Source organism: Tenrec ecaudatus, chromosome 4 (assembly GCF_050624435.1).
Source record: "Tenrec ecaudatus isolate mTenEca1 chromosome 4, mTenEca1.hap1, whole genome shotgun sequence".
NCBI classification, from domain to species: domain Eukaryota; kingdom Metazoa; phylum Chordata; class Mammalia; order Afrosoricida; family Tenrecidae; genus Tenrec; species Tenrec ecaudatus.
Genome location: NC_134533.1, coordinates 60,278,894 through 60,291,487, shown reverse-complemented (window position 1 = coordinate 60,291,487; position 12,594 = coordinate 60,278,894). Strand labels below are relative to the sequence as shown.

The 12,594-nt window shown below is 46.5% G+C and overlaps 1 protein-coding gene across 7 annotated transcripts in view; it reads right to left on the bottom strand.

The window, feature by feature from the left end:
• IRAG1 (inositol 1,4,5-triphosphate receptor associated 1) overlaps positions 1-12,594 on the bottom strand; it is a 132,919-nt gene that overhangs the window by 14,426 nt on the left and 105,899 nt on the right. For all 7 annotated transcript variants that reach the window (XM_075546076.1, XM_075546073.1, XM_075546074.1 and 4 more), the window contains 3 exons: positions 9,803-9,852; positions 9,262-9,369; positions 7,553-7,617 (listed from right to left, as the gene is read on the bottom strand). In XM_075546076.1, coding sequence (XP_075402191.1) covers positions 7,553-7,617; positions 9,262-9,369; positions 9,803-9,852 — 223 coding nt within the window. The remainder of the gene's footprint in view (positions 1-7,552; positions 7,618-9,261; positions 9,370-9,802; positions 9,853-12,594) is intronic.

The window sequence follows — 12,594 nt, the reverse complement described above, 5'->3', positions numbered from 1 at the left end:
TTCCCACATGGTAGACAACATTTGAAAGTGACCGTGGTACTCTGCAGTGCCGTAGGTCTTACATTCTTGGGCTCGGCAATATTTCTAAGCCTCTTCTCGGCTTGGCTCCTCAGGCTCCCTCGGGCGCCCCAGCCCAGAGGACTTGCGTCAGGAGACCCTGCTCTCGCTGCTGCTCAGCCCCAGGCTTCTGGAGCCACTGCAGGTTTATGGGGGACAACTTCAGCTGCTGCTCAATCTGGAATATTATCAGTCAGGAGTAGGACCTTTATACAAACGTAATGTGTAAAACCTTTAGGCAATTTGTGCTGGCTGCTCCAAAGCCACGCGAAATGGTGACTTTAGATGTTCAAGTTTAAGTTTCTCTGCGAGGAAGCAGAATCATGTGGCCCCTGCAGTGAGACTAACCTTGGTTATCCCCCGCCCCAGTGGACGTGCTGGCTGCTCCAGGCGGGGGCTGCCCGCACCCTCTGTGCTCACAGCCCCCTGCTGCCTCCACCCCACACCCGGTCGGTCACTCACCAGGTTCTTTTGGCTCTAAAAGTTACCTTCACCCACTCGCATTCTTCCAGCCAGCCACTTCTCCGTAGATGTCTGGATGTGTTTCTCTTCTTCTAGTATCAGGGTACGGCAGCAAGAGGAGAGAAACCTCAGCTCTGCTTTGTCACCCTGGGCAAGTGACAGTTCCCTGTGCTTCAACGTCATCATTTTATGGAGTAAGGATGTTAACAGTAGTCTTACTTCGTGCTGATTAGACAGAGATCAGTTACTCGAGGACCTGGAGCAGAGCGAGCATGCGGTGGATCCGAGGAGTTCTTCCTTGAGTGTATCATGGAAGCCTGGAATGCTGTTCACCGGACATTCCCCTGTGGTTGCTCCCCGGTGCCCCGAGACCGTTTCACTCCACAGAACCCCTATGGACACCCCCGGCTCTGCGTCATCCTCCCAATCGCGGCAGTGGTTGAGCCCACTGCTATCTCACTAGATGGTCAAGCTCTCTCACTAGGGGTCTTCCATTCCCATGCCCACGCCCACCCCACCCCGGAAACTCTTTCTCCAGAAACTGGTCCCTTTGGATAACACATCCAACGTCTCACCATCTTCACTTCTAAGGAACGTTCTGGCTGTAGGTCAAAGGAGGCTTGTTGGCTCTTTTGGTAGCCTGTGAACAGCTACTGTTCTTCACCCATTATCCAAAAGCAACGATCCTTCTCTAGTCCAATTTATTGCCCTGCTTTTGCATACATGTGAGGGGGCTGAAAATACCATGGCCGGAGGCAGGGACACTTCTGCCCTCAAGGTGACAGCTTTGTTCCTGTAACAATTTAAAGTGGTCTTGGGTAGCAGACTTGCCTGATGTAATATGATGTTTGATTTCTTGACGGCTGCGGATACAAGTAAAATGAAATCTTTTCTCCGTTTATCATGAATGGAACATAATGGCCCAGTTGTGAGAATTTTTGTCTTGTGTTAAGGTGTCACTATGCACCCTTCCTATTTCAGTTTGAGAGCAAGTTCCCCTGGGAAACCCTTGTGGAGACTACCCTACCCCCTCCATACCCTATAGCAAACTGGGGTTGTGGGGGTGCTGGGTGCCCGCAAGCTGGTCTGACTCACAGCGACCCTGCCCTGGCGAGTCCTTACAATGGCTCTTAGGTTGGAGCCCCTGCTACAGCCACTGTGTTGATCCATCTTGTGGAGGGGCTTCCAAACAGGGTTGGAAACTCGTTTTGCTTGTTACCCATGTTGTGCCTGGAGCCCCCTGTACTCCCTTGTGGTATAAGTTCTCACAATGCATTCCAATAGGCTGTTTCCCTTCTTCCTTTTCTGTCACACCATGAGCCCCTGGGGTGCACCCTGGGTGCCTGACCCCTGGTGACTGACGGTTACAATAGTAAAAGGCAATAGAATTAAGCAGCTCTTCCTAGGTGTACAACTAGTCTCAAGCTTTATTCTGTTTTCAACTCTAAGTCCAATTTTAAGTGTCACTCTAGACCGATAATTTCCTCTAAGCCTACAAGTTTCTAAACCCTTGGTATGTGAAGAGCAGTTTCTCATGAAATGGCCCACAAAAGCAAAGCTGAGAAAACTCTCCAATCAAATTTGGTAATATAGGCGCAAGTACTCACTTGTGATCTCTGGGGCAGGGTGGGTGGGTGGGGTGGGGTCCTCTCCCCCTGTCAGGGTTGATTTGCAAAGAGCCTGTGATTCTGCAGGAAGGCGCTACGGGGTTGGGACAGAGACAGGTGCACAGCATACACAGAAGCAGAATCTTGGATGTAGTGAACAATGTAGAATTGTTCCCTACAGACTAGTAAGTAAGCACAAGTAAGCCCGTGCTGACCTTGCTTATCCAGCACTGTGAACTAGAGCCTTTCGTGCGTTTAGCAGTTCCCTTCGGGCTTAGTAACTGTGTGCTTTGGAAACATGAAATCATTTTCGCATCAAGTGAATGTAACTATCAAGGAAGCAATGCACATTAAATACATTATAATACATCATTTCTCTTTAATAACATCTATTAACTAATTAGAATGAACTGCCTTTGCCTGAAGAACCAAAAATATGATTTTATTTCCACTCGAGGATTGAACCGTGGCTAGCCTTTTAGAAAAGGGTTAAGTTTCAGCATCATGTATTCTGATGGAACCACTCAACGCCTTTTTGAATTTCAGAGGGGGGGAGTTGTCATTAGTCCTACATCCCTCCTTTTCCCACGATCCTCCCTGACCCCAAGCCCCTGTACAGCTTGGTAAGCTTAGTGGACTCCGAAGCGTTGCGCCAGCCCACCCTGTGGCTGTGCGTCAGGGCCGTGTCCCTGTCCAGCCCATGGGAGGGAGGTGCACACACTCCTCAGGTCCCTTTGCTCGCCTTGCCTGGATCCTCACTCTGTCCCATCTTTCCCAAACCTTGCAAAGGTGATTCTATCATTCGTCTTCACTTGCTGCCTCTTGGATTTGGGGCAGTTGCATTCTAACCTCATTGTGGGGTCTTCGTTTCTCCAACCAAGATTAGCTCAGGTTCTTGATAATGCCCACTGCCTTGATTAGAAACTTTGGTCCTAAGAGACCAGGTCCCATCTCATTCATGTCAGCATGGGGCGAGTGGGGACACAGACCTTCTGCCTCTGCAGGCCTAGAGGTGGGACTAGGGCCCTTGTTGGGGACTGTCCTGGAGAAGGGGGAAGGGTTGTCACATCTGAAAGCAGAGTTGGGAGTAGGTCAGCTTTGGTAGTGCGCTGGTTAAACACTCTGCTGCTAACTAGAAGGTTGATGGTTCAAATCCACCAGCTGCTCCATGGGAAAAAGATGTGGCAGTCTGCTTCTATAAAGGTTTACCTGACAATGGTGGAGGAGTGGGGGAAAGGAAAACAAAAGGATGAATATAAGGAAGAAAAGGGTAGTGGGGTCAGGGGGCATTAATCCACCCAAGGGGAGGGTATTGTTTATATCTCCACAGGGAAAGTGGGACCAGACTTCAACACAGTTTCGCAAGGTGTGAATGCAATATCCCGGCGTGGAGGAGAGAACCAGTGGAGAGGTCTGGGAGGCTGGCCCCAGCACCATAAATTAAGTGGATTCCTGCCCCTCCCCCGAAAAGAATTTGTTCCAAAGGACGACATTGACTCTGCAGCTCTGGGAGATGGACATATCTGATCAGAGCACACGGGAGCAGATGACGGGGCAGGAGCAGAGAGTGGAGCAGAGCCTGGCCCACCAGGCCGTGATGATGATGTTCCTGAGTAGAGCAGCCAGTCCACAGAGAGAACAACATGGCTGGCCCTACTATGAGACATGATGCCCCTCAGTGGCTAAGGGCGATACAGGGGACAGCACCGGAGACACAGTGTGGGAATTGCACCTGACCTGATCCCACCACACCGAGGCAAATCACTGGGGGAGTGCAGCGGAACAGCAAGGGAATGGAGTGGCAAGGTCCCCAGGGAATGCTGAAAGTGGACTTTGGGGCCAGAGCGTGGTGCCCCAACAGACTGGAAAACGCTCGTAAGGGCCAGCAAACGATCCCTGAACTAACTACAAGCTTTTCTCTTGTGAAATGTTTTGTTCTGTTCTTTGTCAGTGGTTTGTTTTTATTGTTTTGTTGTCTGGTTGTACACTGTTGCTTTGTTTTCCTCTGTCTAGTTTTCGTGCATGTTAGTGACTCCACAGGTCTGTCTGAATAGGACAGGCTGGATGAACTATCTGGAGGAAAAACAACGGGACCGACAGTTCCGGGGGGGACTTGGGGTGGGGGGGGTAGGGGGGGGTAAGGAAGTGGTGTTAACAAACCCAGGGACAAGGGAAAAACATGGGACCCCAAATGGTAGAGAAGGGGGAGTGGCAGGCATGGTGGGAAATGATCAAGGGTAAGGTTGCTTAGAGAAGAGGTATACTCTAGCCCAGGTGGCGATGAAGCATGGTAGTAGGGCAGGAGGAAAGTCAAGGGAGATGGAGGAAAGAGCTAGGAGTCAAAGGGCATTCATGGAGGTCTAGACAAAGACATGTACATGCAAATATATATAGGAGGATGGGGAAATAGATCTATGTGTCTATATTTATAGGTCAAGTATTAAGGTGGCAGAAGGACCTTGGGCCTCTACTCAAACACTCCCTCAATGCATGAATACCTTCTTTTATTAAATTGGAACTCTATGATGCTCACTCTCCCGACACAACGGCTGGAGCCAAAGTGGGTGAACAAGTAAATGTGGTGAAGAAAGCTGATGGTGCCCGGCTATCAAAAGAGATAGTGACTGGGGTCTTAAAGGCTTGAAGATAAACAAGTGGCCATCTAGCTCAGAAGCAACAAAGTCCACATGGAAGAACACACCAGCCTGTGTGATCGAGTGGTCCCAAAGGGATCAGTTACCAGGCATCAAAGAACAAAAAATCATATCATTGACTGCACACCTCCATGATAGGATCGCTGAAGACAAATGGGTGCATAAGCAAATGTGGTGAAGAAAGCTGATGGTGCCCGGCTATCAAAAGAGATAGTGTCTGGGGTCTTAAAGGCTTGAAGGTGAACAAGCAGCCACCTAGCTCAGAAGCAAAAAAGCCCACATGGAAGAAGCACACTGGCCAGTGCGATCACGAGGTGCCAAGGGACCAGGTATAAGGCATCATGCAAAAAAAATGATATAAGTGTGTGTATGTATGTGTATATATGTGTATATGTATATGTATATATATACCATATTAAATGAAGGGGAAAGTGCAGAGTGGAGACCCAAGGCCCAAGTGTCGGCCAATGGAGATCCCCTCATAGAGGCGTTTAGGAGAGGAGATGGGTTAATTAGGGTGTGAGGTAGTACCGATGAAGAACACAGCTTTCCCCCAGATCCTGGATGCTTCCTCCCCCCAACTACCATGATCCGAATTCTACCTTGCAGGGCTGGATAGGACAGAGGCTGTACACTGGTACATATGAGGGCTGGAGGCACAGGGAATCCAGGGTGGATGATACCTTCAGGACCAAGGATGTGAGGGACGATGCTGGGAGAGTGGAGGGTGAGTGGGTTGGAAAGGGGGAACTGATTACAAGGATCCACATGTGACCTCTTCCCTGGGAGAGGGACAGCAGAGAAGGGGGAAAGGGAGACTCCGAATAGGGCAAGATATGACAAAATAACGAGGTATAAATTACCAAGGGCACATGAGGGAGGGGGGAAAGAGGAGGGAGAGGAAAAAAAAAAGAGGACCTGATGCAAGGGGCTTAAGTGGAGAGCAAATGCCTTGAGAATGATTGGGGCAGGGAATGTATGGATGTGCTTTATACAATTGATGTATGTATATGTATGGATGGTGATAAGAGTTGTATGAGTCCCTAATAAAATGTAAAAAAAGAAAAGAGAAAAAAATGATTAGGGCAAAGACTGTACAGATGTGCTTTATACAATTGATGTATGTATATGTATGAACTGTGATAAGAATTGTATGAGCCCCTAATAAATTGTTAAAATTTAAAAAAAAACCCACTTGGATCACAAAAAAAAAAAAAAAGAAAGAAAAATATGGTCTTGGTGATAGAAACCAAGCTGGAGATCGCATGACAGAGTTTGCAAGACCAATAAATTGCTGATAGCATATAAAAAAAAAAGGTTTACATGAGTCAGAATTGATCTAATAGCAACAGGTTTAATGGGTTCTCACGTGAAAGGCTTCAATTGACCAACTTTGGAGAAATTCAGAGACTATGGACTAAACATCACGATGTCTGGGAACTTGTTCAGAGTCTATAACTTTGGTTGCTGTCAGATGGTTGTTGATTTGTCACCCTTTACAATTTTAGCACAGTGATCAGGAAAGTAAACAAGCATAGTTACCCTGCACAAGATGAAGGATCTGAAAGCTTATGGGAGATGGGAAAGGAATTGCCGTGAAACTTTAGGACTAAGGCAGTGAGTCACTGCGTGCGGGGTTGGTAGGTGCATGGACTGAAAGTTAGGAGATTCAGATTGAGTGGAGGGCGGGGCTGGTGGGAACTTGAAAGGCCATTCATTCATACTAAAAAAACAAACAAGGCCCAGTATAAACATTCCTTGCCAGGTCAAAGGGAACTATTCTAACAATGATGGAAAATGAAAGACTCAAAATTGTCTCAAGGCAAGTTCAAAGACTAGAGGTGTTTTCCCAAGTAAGGAAAGACACAAGAAGGAATTTCTTAGAGGTGTTAGCTATGATATAGATGTTTTTTCAGCAAGAAAATGATAGAATTTGAAAGCAAATTATGAGTGTGTGGCAATAGGCACGCTTTCTCTGGCTGAGGATGAAAAGACCTGCAACTTGTATCGATGCCGAAGGAAGTTAAGAGAAGCAGACACCGCTGGTTTCCAACCCAGTTCTCACCACCTGGATCCTGATTCTTCGCAGCAACAGGATTTTGCTAGACATTTACCCTTCTCGAAGAGAAGCATCATGGGACGCGGACCCTCGCCCAACTCCAAAGGAGAGTCCCCGGTGACAACCCATTTCCCAACACCTGTGATTGCTTTAGAAAGGGATCATGTCCTGATGTTTGCCAACGAGCTAAGAGGAAAGAGAGGAGAGGGCTTCGGAGTTCACTCCAAAGAAAGAAACATGGGAAGAACGATCGCCCTCGAGATACTGTCATGTCTGAACGTGACCCCTGGAACTAGCGGCCATTTTCCATACGTCCGGTGACGAAGTCAACAAAGAGTAGACGGAGCCCAAGACACTGTCGAGAGCCAGAGCCAGAACCCAGCTGGACCAGCCTGAGCACAGCCCTGCTTCTGGACTTAGTACTGAGGCTGGTTTGATGGGGGCTTTCGTGCATGTATCTGCAGCCCCAAAGAATCCCAATCGACCAACAGAAAGGGTGCCCATGTCTGGGCTCTTCTTAAATTCGGTAGCATCTTCCTGGCCCGGAGATGTTGCAAACTTGATCTGAAATCTTTGCAGGACCTGACTCCCACTGGGCTCCCCCAACCTTGATTTGCTTATCATTACATTTGCGGAAGAGGAGGGACTGAGGAAGGGGGGTTGGAGTCATTCCCCAGCAGTCCTAAAATAAAGAGAAATAGCAACAAACTTACTTTTCCAAAAGTGCAGGCAGTGCTGAGGTGGCAGGTGGGTTGCCTTTCCCATTGCTTGGTTCTGACTGATTGAAAAACAGGAGACAGAGAATGAGGATTAGCGGTGGAAGGAAGATGCTAAGACTGCCGAGGCTAGATGCTGCTGGGGCAGGCTGCCGCTCCTCCCTGCCCTGCCCTCGCCCCGTACTTTGCAATCTGCCTCTGAACCCGGACAGCGACCCCTTCCTTCAGCTCTCCCCGTCCTCCTTCAGTGTTTTTCCCCTCTGGGATTCATGCAACTCACACCTCTGTCCTCTTTGGTTTCCTTAAGCTGAGAAAAGAGTCTACATTTTAATGAGCGGGCTAGAAAGGAGCAATTGGTTTTTCTGAGCAAGCAATTGGGGGTTTTGTTTGTCTGATTACTGTGGATATCGGTTGATATCCTATCAAATGGAGTACGGACAGGTTTCTGAAGCCAGCCGCTACTGCCCTTCGAGATAGCGTCCCACGCACAGTTCTCAGGAGATGCCTGCTCTTACCCAGAACCCAAGCCTTCTGCAGGTTCTTCATGATACATTGCCCTGACTGCCATATAGTTGTGTGGCAGTGGATTCAGTTTAAAAAAATGGCTCTCGACCCTGACTATGTTTTAGAATCATCAGGGAGAGACTTTTTGAAAAGTATTGATCAACTCCAGAATCTTGGGAAGGGACTTGAACATAGAACGTCTCGAACCCTCCCTCAGGGTTTTACTATATAGCCTTCATCGAAATGAATCCATACGCGGAAGCCACTTAAAACTTCGTATAGCGTATGGGAAGTAGGCCCGATCAAGCACACAGTAGACCTCCTCAGTATGCTTTAAAAAACATTTTGGGGGGGGCGGGGGTTGCTTTGTTTTATTGGGTGATTTGGGGACTTACGTTGGTTTCAAAGATGACTGAAACCTTTGAGGCTAGAAGAAAAAGTAGTAGTAGCTGTTGTTGTTGTTGAAGAGCTATTACTACCTATTGGCCCAATAGGCCTTGAATCTACTTTACTTCTTACACGATCAAATTGTTTCTTTATAGAGCAGTGCTAGTCGTGGACAGAAAGCACAGGAAAATTAATTGAAGAGCTTTAGAAAGGAATTACCATTGTTCTAAGAAATTAGAATAAATATCTTATATTTATTTGGACTACATGACTATTATAGAAATATAAAAAGGCATCAAGCAGGAAATAAGGAGCTTGTATATCCAGAGATAACCATTACTAATAATTTCATATATTCTTCCAGAATTTTTTTTCTCTACACGAAGCAGCACTTTTTCTGTTTAAATGACAAAATGAAATTATGTTGTATGCATGGCTTTTTAAGCTGTTTTTATTTCTAATAAATTGTGGGCATTTTCATGTTAAAGCATATTGATTTATAATCTAATTATATATAGAACCCATTATAGGGATCCATAATTTAACTTAGTCTCTTATTGAACATTGAGGTTGGCTTCTATCTTTTCACTGTAATAGAACACCGCCATGATGAACTGAGGCAGGATCACACTGGGTGTACAACTCCGGCTCTGGGGTAAAAGCCAGCGACCCCTGGAAGACTGTGCTGAAGCATGGAGAGAGATGGCTGTGAGCAACATTCTGGGAGCGGTAGAAACCTTGTTCAAGATCACACAGCGGCGGGCCTGCGGGGAAATACGGAAGTAGGACTGCAAGTCAGGGACCGTCATACTCACCAGGGTGGGTAAGGAAGGGATGGGCGATGAGCTGGGAGATTGGCCAGGTAGGTTCAGGGCATTAAACTTGGGAACCACGGCTACGCTGACCCTCCGCCGGGGCATGTTCTATGGGAGAGAAGCGGCGATGTGTATGTGAGCAACTGTGCTTACGTCTTGGAGAAAACAGTAGCCACACAGTTCAGAAGGTCCTGAAAACTGCCTACTAGTTCCTAATGCTGCAAGGACACTCCTGGTGTTGAGGGTAGTGGTGGGGTTGGTGTGGAGTGTGTGACCCAGTCTGACCCAGAGGAGCTGTTCCTGGTGAGTGGCTTCTCAACACGCGGCTACAGACTCCGGGTAGAAATAAATACCCATGCTGTCAACAGCAGTGCGAGGCTCTGGGCCACTTCATGCTCTGAGCAAGAATGGTCACGTGTCAGAGGTTGAACACGTGAGTGTGAAAACACCCGTGGGCCCGATAACGAATGACTGTTTGCGTGAGCGTGGGAAGTTCCGTGGACTTCTCCTGGAAGCCTTCGCAGTCCTTGAGCATGCATACCTTTCCCAGCGTGAGGGACATGGACCGCGCCGTGCGAGGGACCCCGTCATCTGCAGCGAGAGGGAAAGAGAAGACAACTCGGGTAAACGTTCAGGGAACGGAGAGGTGGAAACTAAGGCAAGGGTCAAGGACACTGAGTTTAGAAGGTCAACCGCCAGGATGATCATCTGCAGGATTTTGTTTCGTAAGCGGAGCCTTTATCATAATTCCTCTGAGCTCTGACTCATGGTGAGAAAAGAGGGGAGAGAAGAATTGCTCCCAAGCATTCCCGAGGCTGGAAACCCTCACAGAGAGAAGACGTCCTCTTTCTCTCAAAAGGCAGCCGTTGGTTTTGAACTAGCCTTGGTTTAGCAAACCCAAAGCATAATCCACTCCGTCCTCGATGTGTGGGAAATACCATGTGTGAAAACTACGTGTAGTAATTTCATAGTGTATTGGATGTCTTCTTTCAAGAGGTGGCTAGGAAGAGGAAGTATGAGCAAGAAAGGTTCAGTGTTGGTAACGAATGAAAACTCGCTGACAAAAAGTAGTTGGACTGTTACCTACAAGCTGATTCAGAGGGTATGAAACGACTGGCCAGGCTGTTCTTCTCATGGGTGCCCCCAGTAAGTGAGCGAGGCCATGGTAAGTGCTTCGCATCTGGCTGGGGACAGAGGAAAGCACACTTGCCAATTCAACGCGGCTTGACTCCGGGGACCAATGTGATCTAGCCCACACAGCTGTCCATCCCTCAGCTCCTTATAGTTCAACAAATGTCTCTTGACCAAGCACAGGGCTGGGATTTTTTTCTTAGTGGAGTCTGAGAGTGGAATAACCAACTATTTGGTCTGCTAGATTTGTATTTATTTCCACTATCTTATTTTGTATTTTTTTTTCAAATACTTTTATTGGGGGCTCTTACATCTCTTATTGTATTTTCTTTTTACTTGATTTTTCCTAATCCCCATCCCACTGGTTTGGAAGTTAGATATTCCAGTTCTAATATTTAGTGTAAATCTTTAACATGTTTGCATATTTGTTTGACTTCAAGTGTAAAATTAGCTATGATCCCTATTCTTTTCTTGAATAAACCTTAAAACAATGATAACCCTCTCCAATCTCAAATTGAACCATTATTCATTTTTTAAAATTTCACCTCTTTTTGTATTCCCAAATTATGGTTATTGTTTTATAAAATGAATCACTGCTTAGATTTACTCACGTTCACAAATATATTTGACCACCATGACTTCTGTGTTCTTCTTTCTGTCAAGCTCAAGTTTGTTCTTCCTTAAGTCCATCCTTTAGTAGTTCTTTTCGCAAGGTCTTTCTCAGTCACCTCAAAATTCCCTTGACTCAGCCCTCAATTTTCCAAGATAGCTTTGCTGTGCAGTAGTTTCTCTCTGGCTTGACAGTTATTTCCTCTCGCTCTTTGAAGAGGACGCCCATTGTCTTCTAGCACTATCGCTATTTAGAGTTGTCATTCCTTTGTTACTTTTAAGATATTTACTTTCTCTTTACTGTTCTGCAGTTTCTGTTTTTATAACCTCCCCCCCCCCCCCCCGCCCACCCACCACCGGTTTGGAATTCACTGTACTTTCGGAAGCCAAGGATTCTTGTCTTTTTGTTTAGTTCTAGAATGTCCTCGGCCATTATCCTTTGAATAGTTCCTTTTCCCCATTCTCTCCATATATAACTCTTAAAAAATGGAACATTCTCATTCTATACTCCATATTTCATAGCTCGGAATGTTTCTGTTATACATTCTAATCAATTTATTCTTCTAAACTACACTTTAGGTGACTGCTTCAAATCTACCTTTCAGCTAATTTTTCTTTAACTGAGATCAATCTGATTCAAATACTCTATCAATCAGAATAAGTTAAGCTATGCTACAATGATAAATACCTAAATGCTCTAGTGGCTTATAACAACAAAAGTTTATTTCTTGCTCTTATGCTGCATTTCTGTTTGTTTCTGCATAGTAGCAGGCTCCACTCTTCAATTCGTCACTCAGGGCCCAGGCTAATGGGGCTCTCCCCTGGAATGGGCATGGTTGTTATGTCCAGAGGAAGAAATGGCGACTTTTACGGTTTCTTAAAGGCCTCAGCTCAGATGTGATGCATGTCATTCGGCCATGCCAAACTTCTGTCAGACTCAGTTAGGCTGTTCACCACAAAGTCGGTTAACCCTCCAGCTGCTCCACAGGACAAAGCTGAGACTGCCTGCTACTGTAAAGATTTAGCTTTGGAAACTATATAGGATCACTATGACTTTGAACCATCTTGAAGGTCACTGGGTTGGCTATTTGGGTGGTGGGGGGTGAAGGGGAGGGAAGGGTAAGTAACTCCAACAGAGTGGGTTAGAGTACCCAGGAGGAGACCTGAAATAGTGAGGAATGGTCTCCACTATGATAATCCCACACTTATCTGCTGAGCTTCCATGTCCACTACTCTTGTCTCTAGATCCAAACTCCACACTCTCTGCCATCGAGTCATAGCAACCCCATAGGAGAGGGTGGAACTGGCTCCTGTGGTTCCTGAATCTAACTCTTCATGGGAGGAGAAAGCCTCATCTTTCCCAGGAGTGGCTGCTGGATTGGAACTGCTGACCGTGCAGTTAGCAGCCCAACAAGTAGCCACTATACCACCAGGGCTCCTGTCATCTCTAGAAGCTCTAATTGATTATTGTTTGATAGTTGTTTTAATCCATTCTTTTATGTCTCTAATAATCTTGCGTCTGTTTTAAAACTATCCGATGATTTTGTTCTCTGGGTCCGGAGGGATAGAATCCTCTTGTTTGGGATGTCTAAT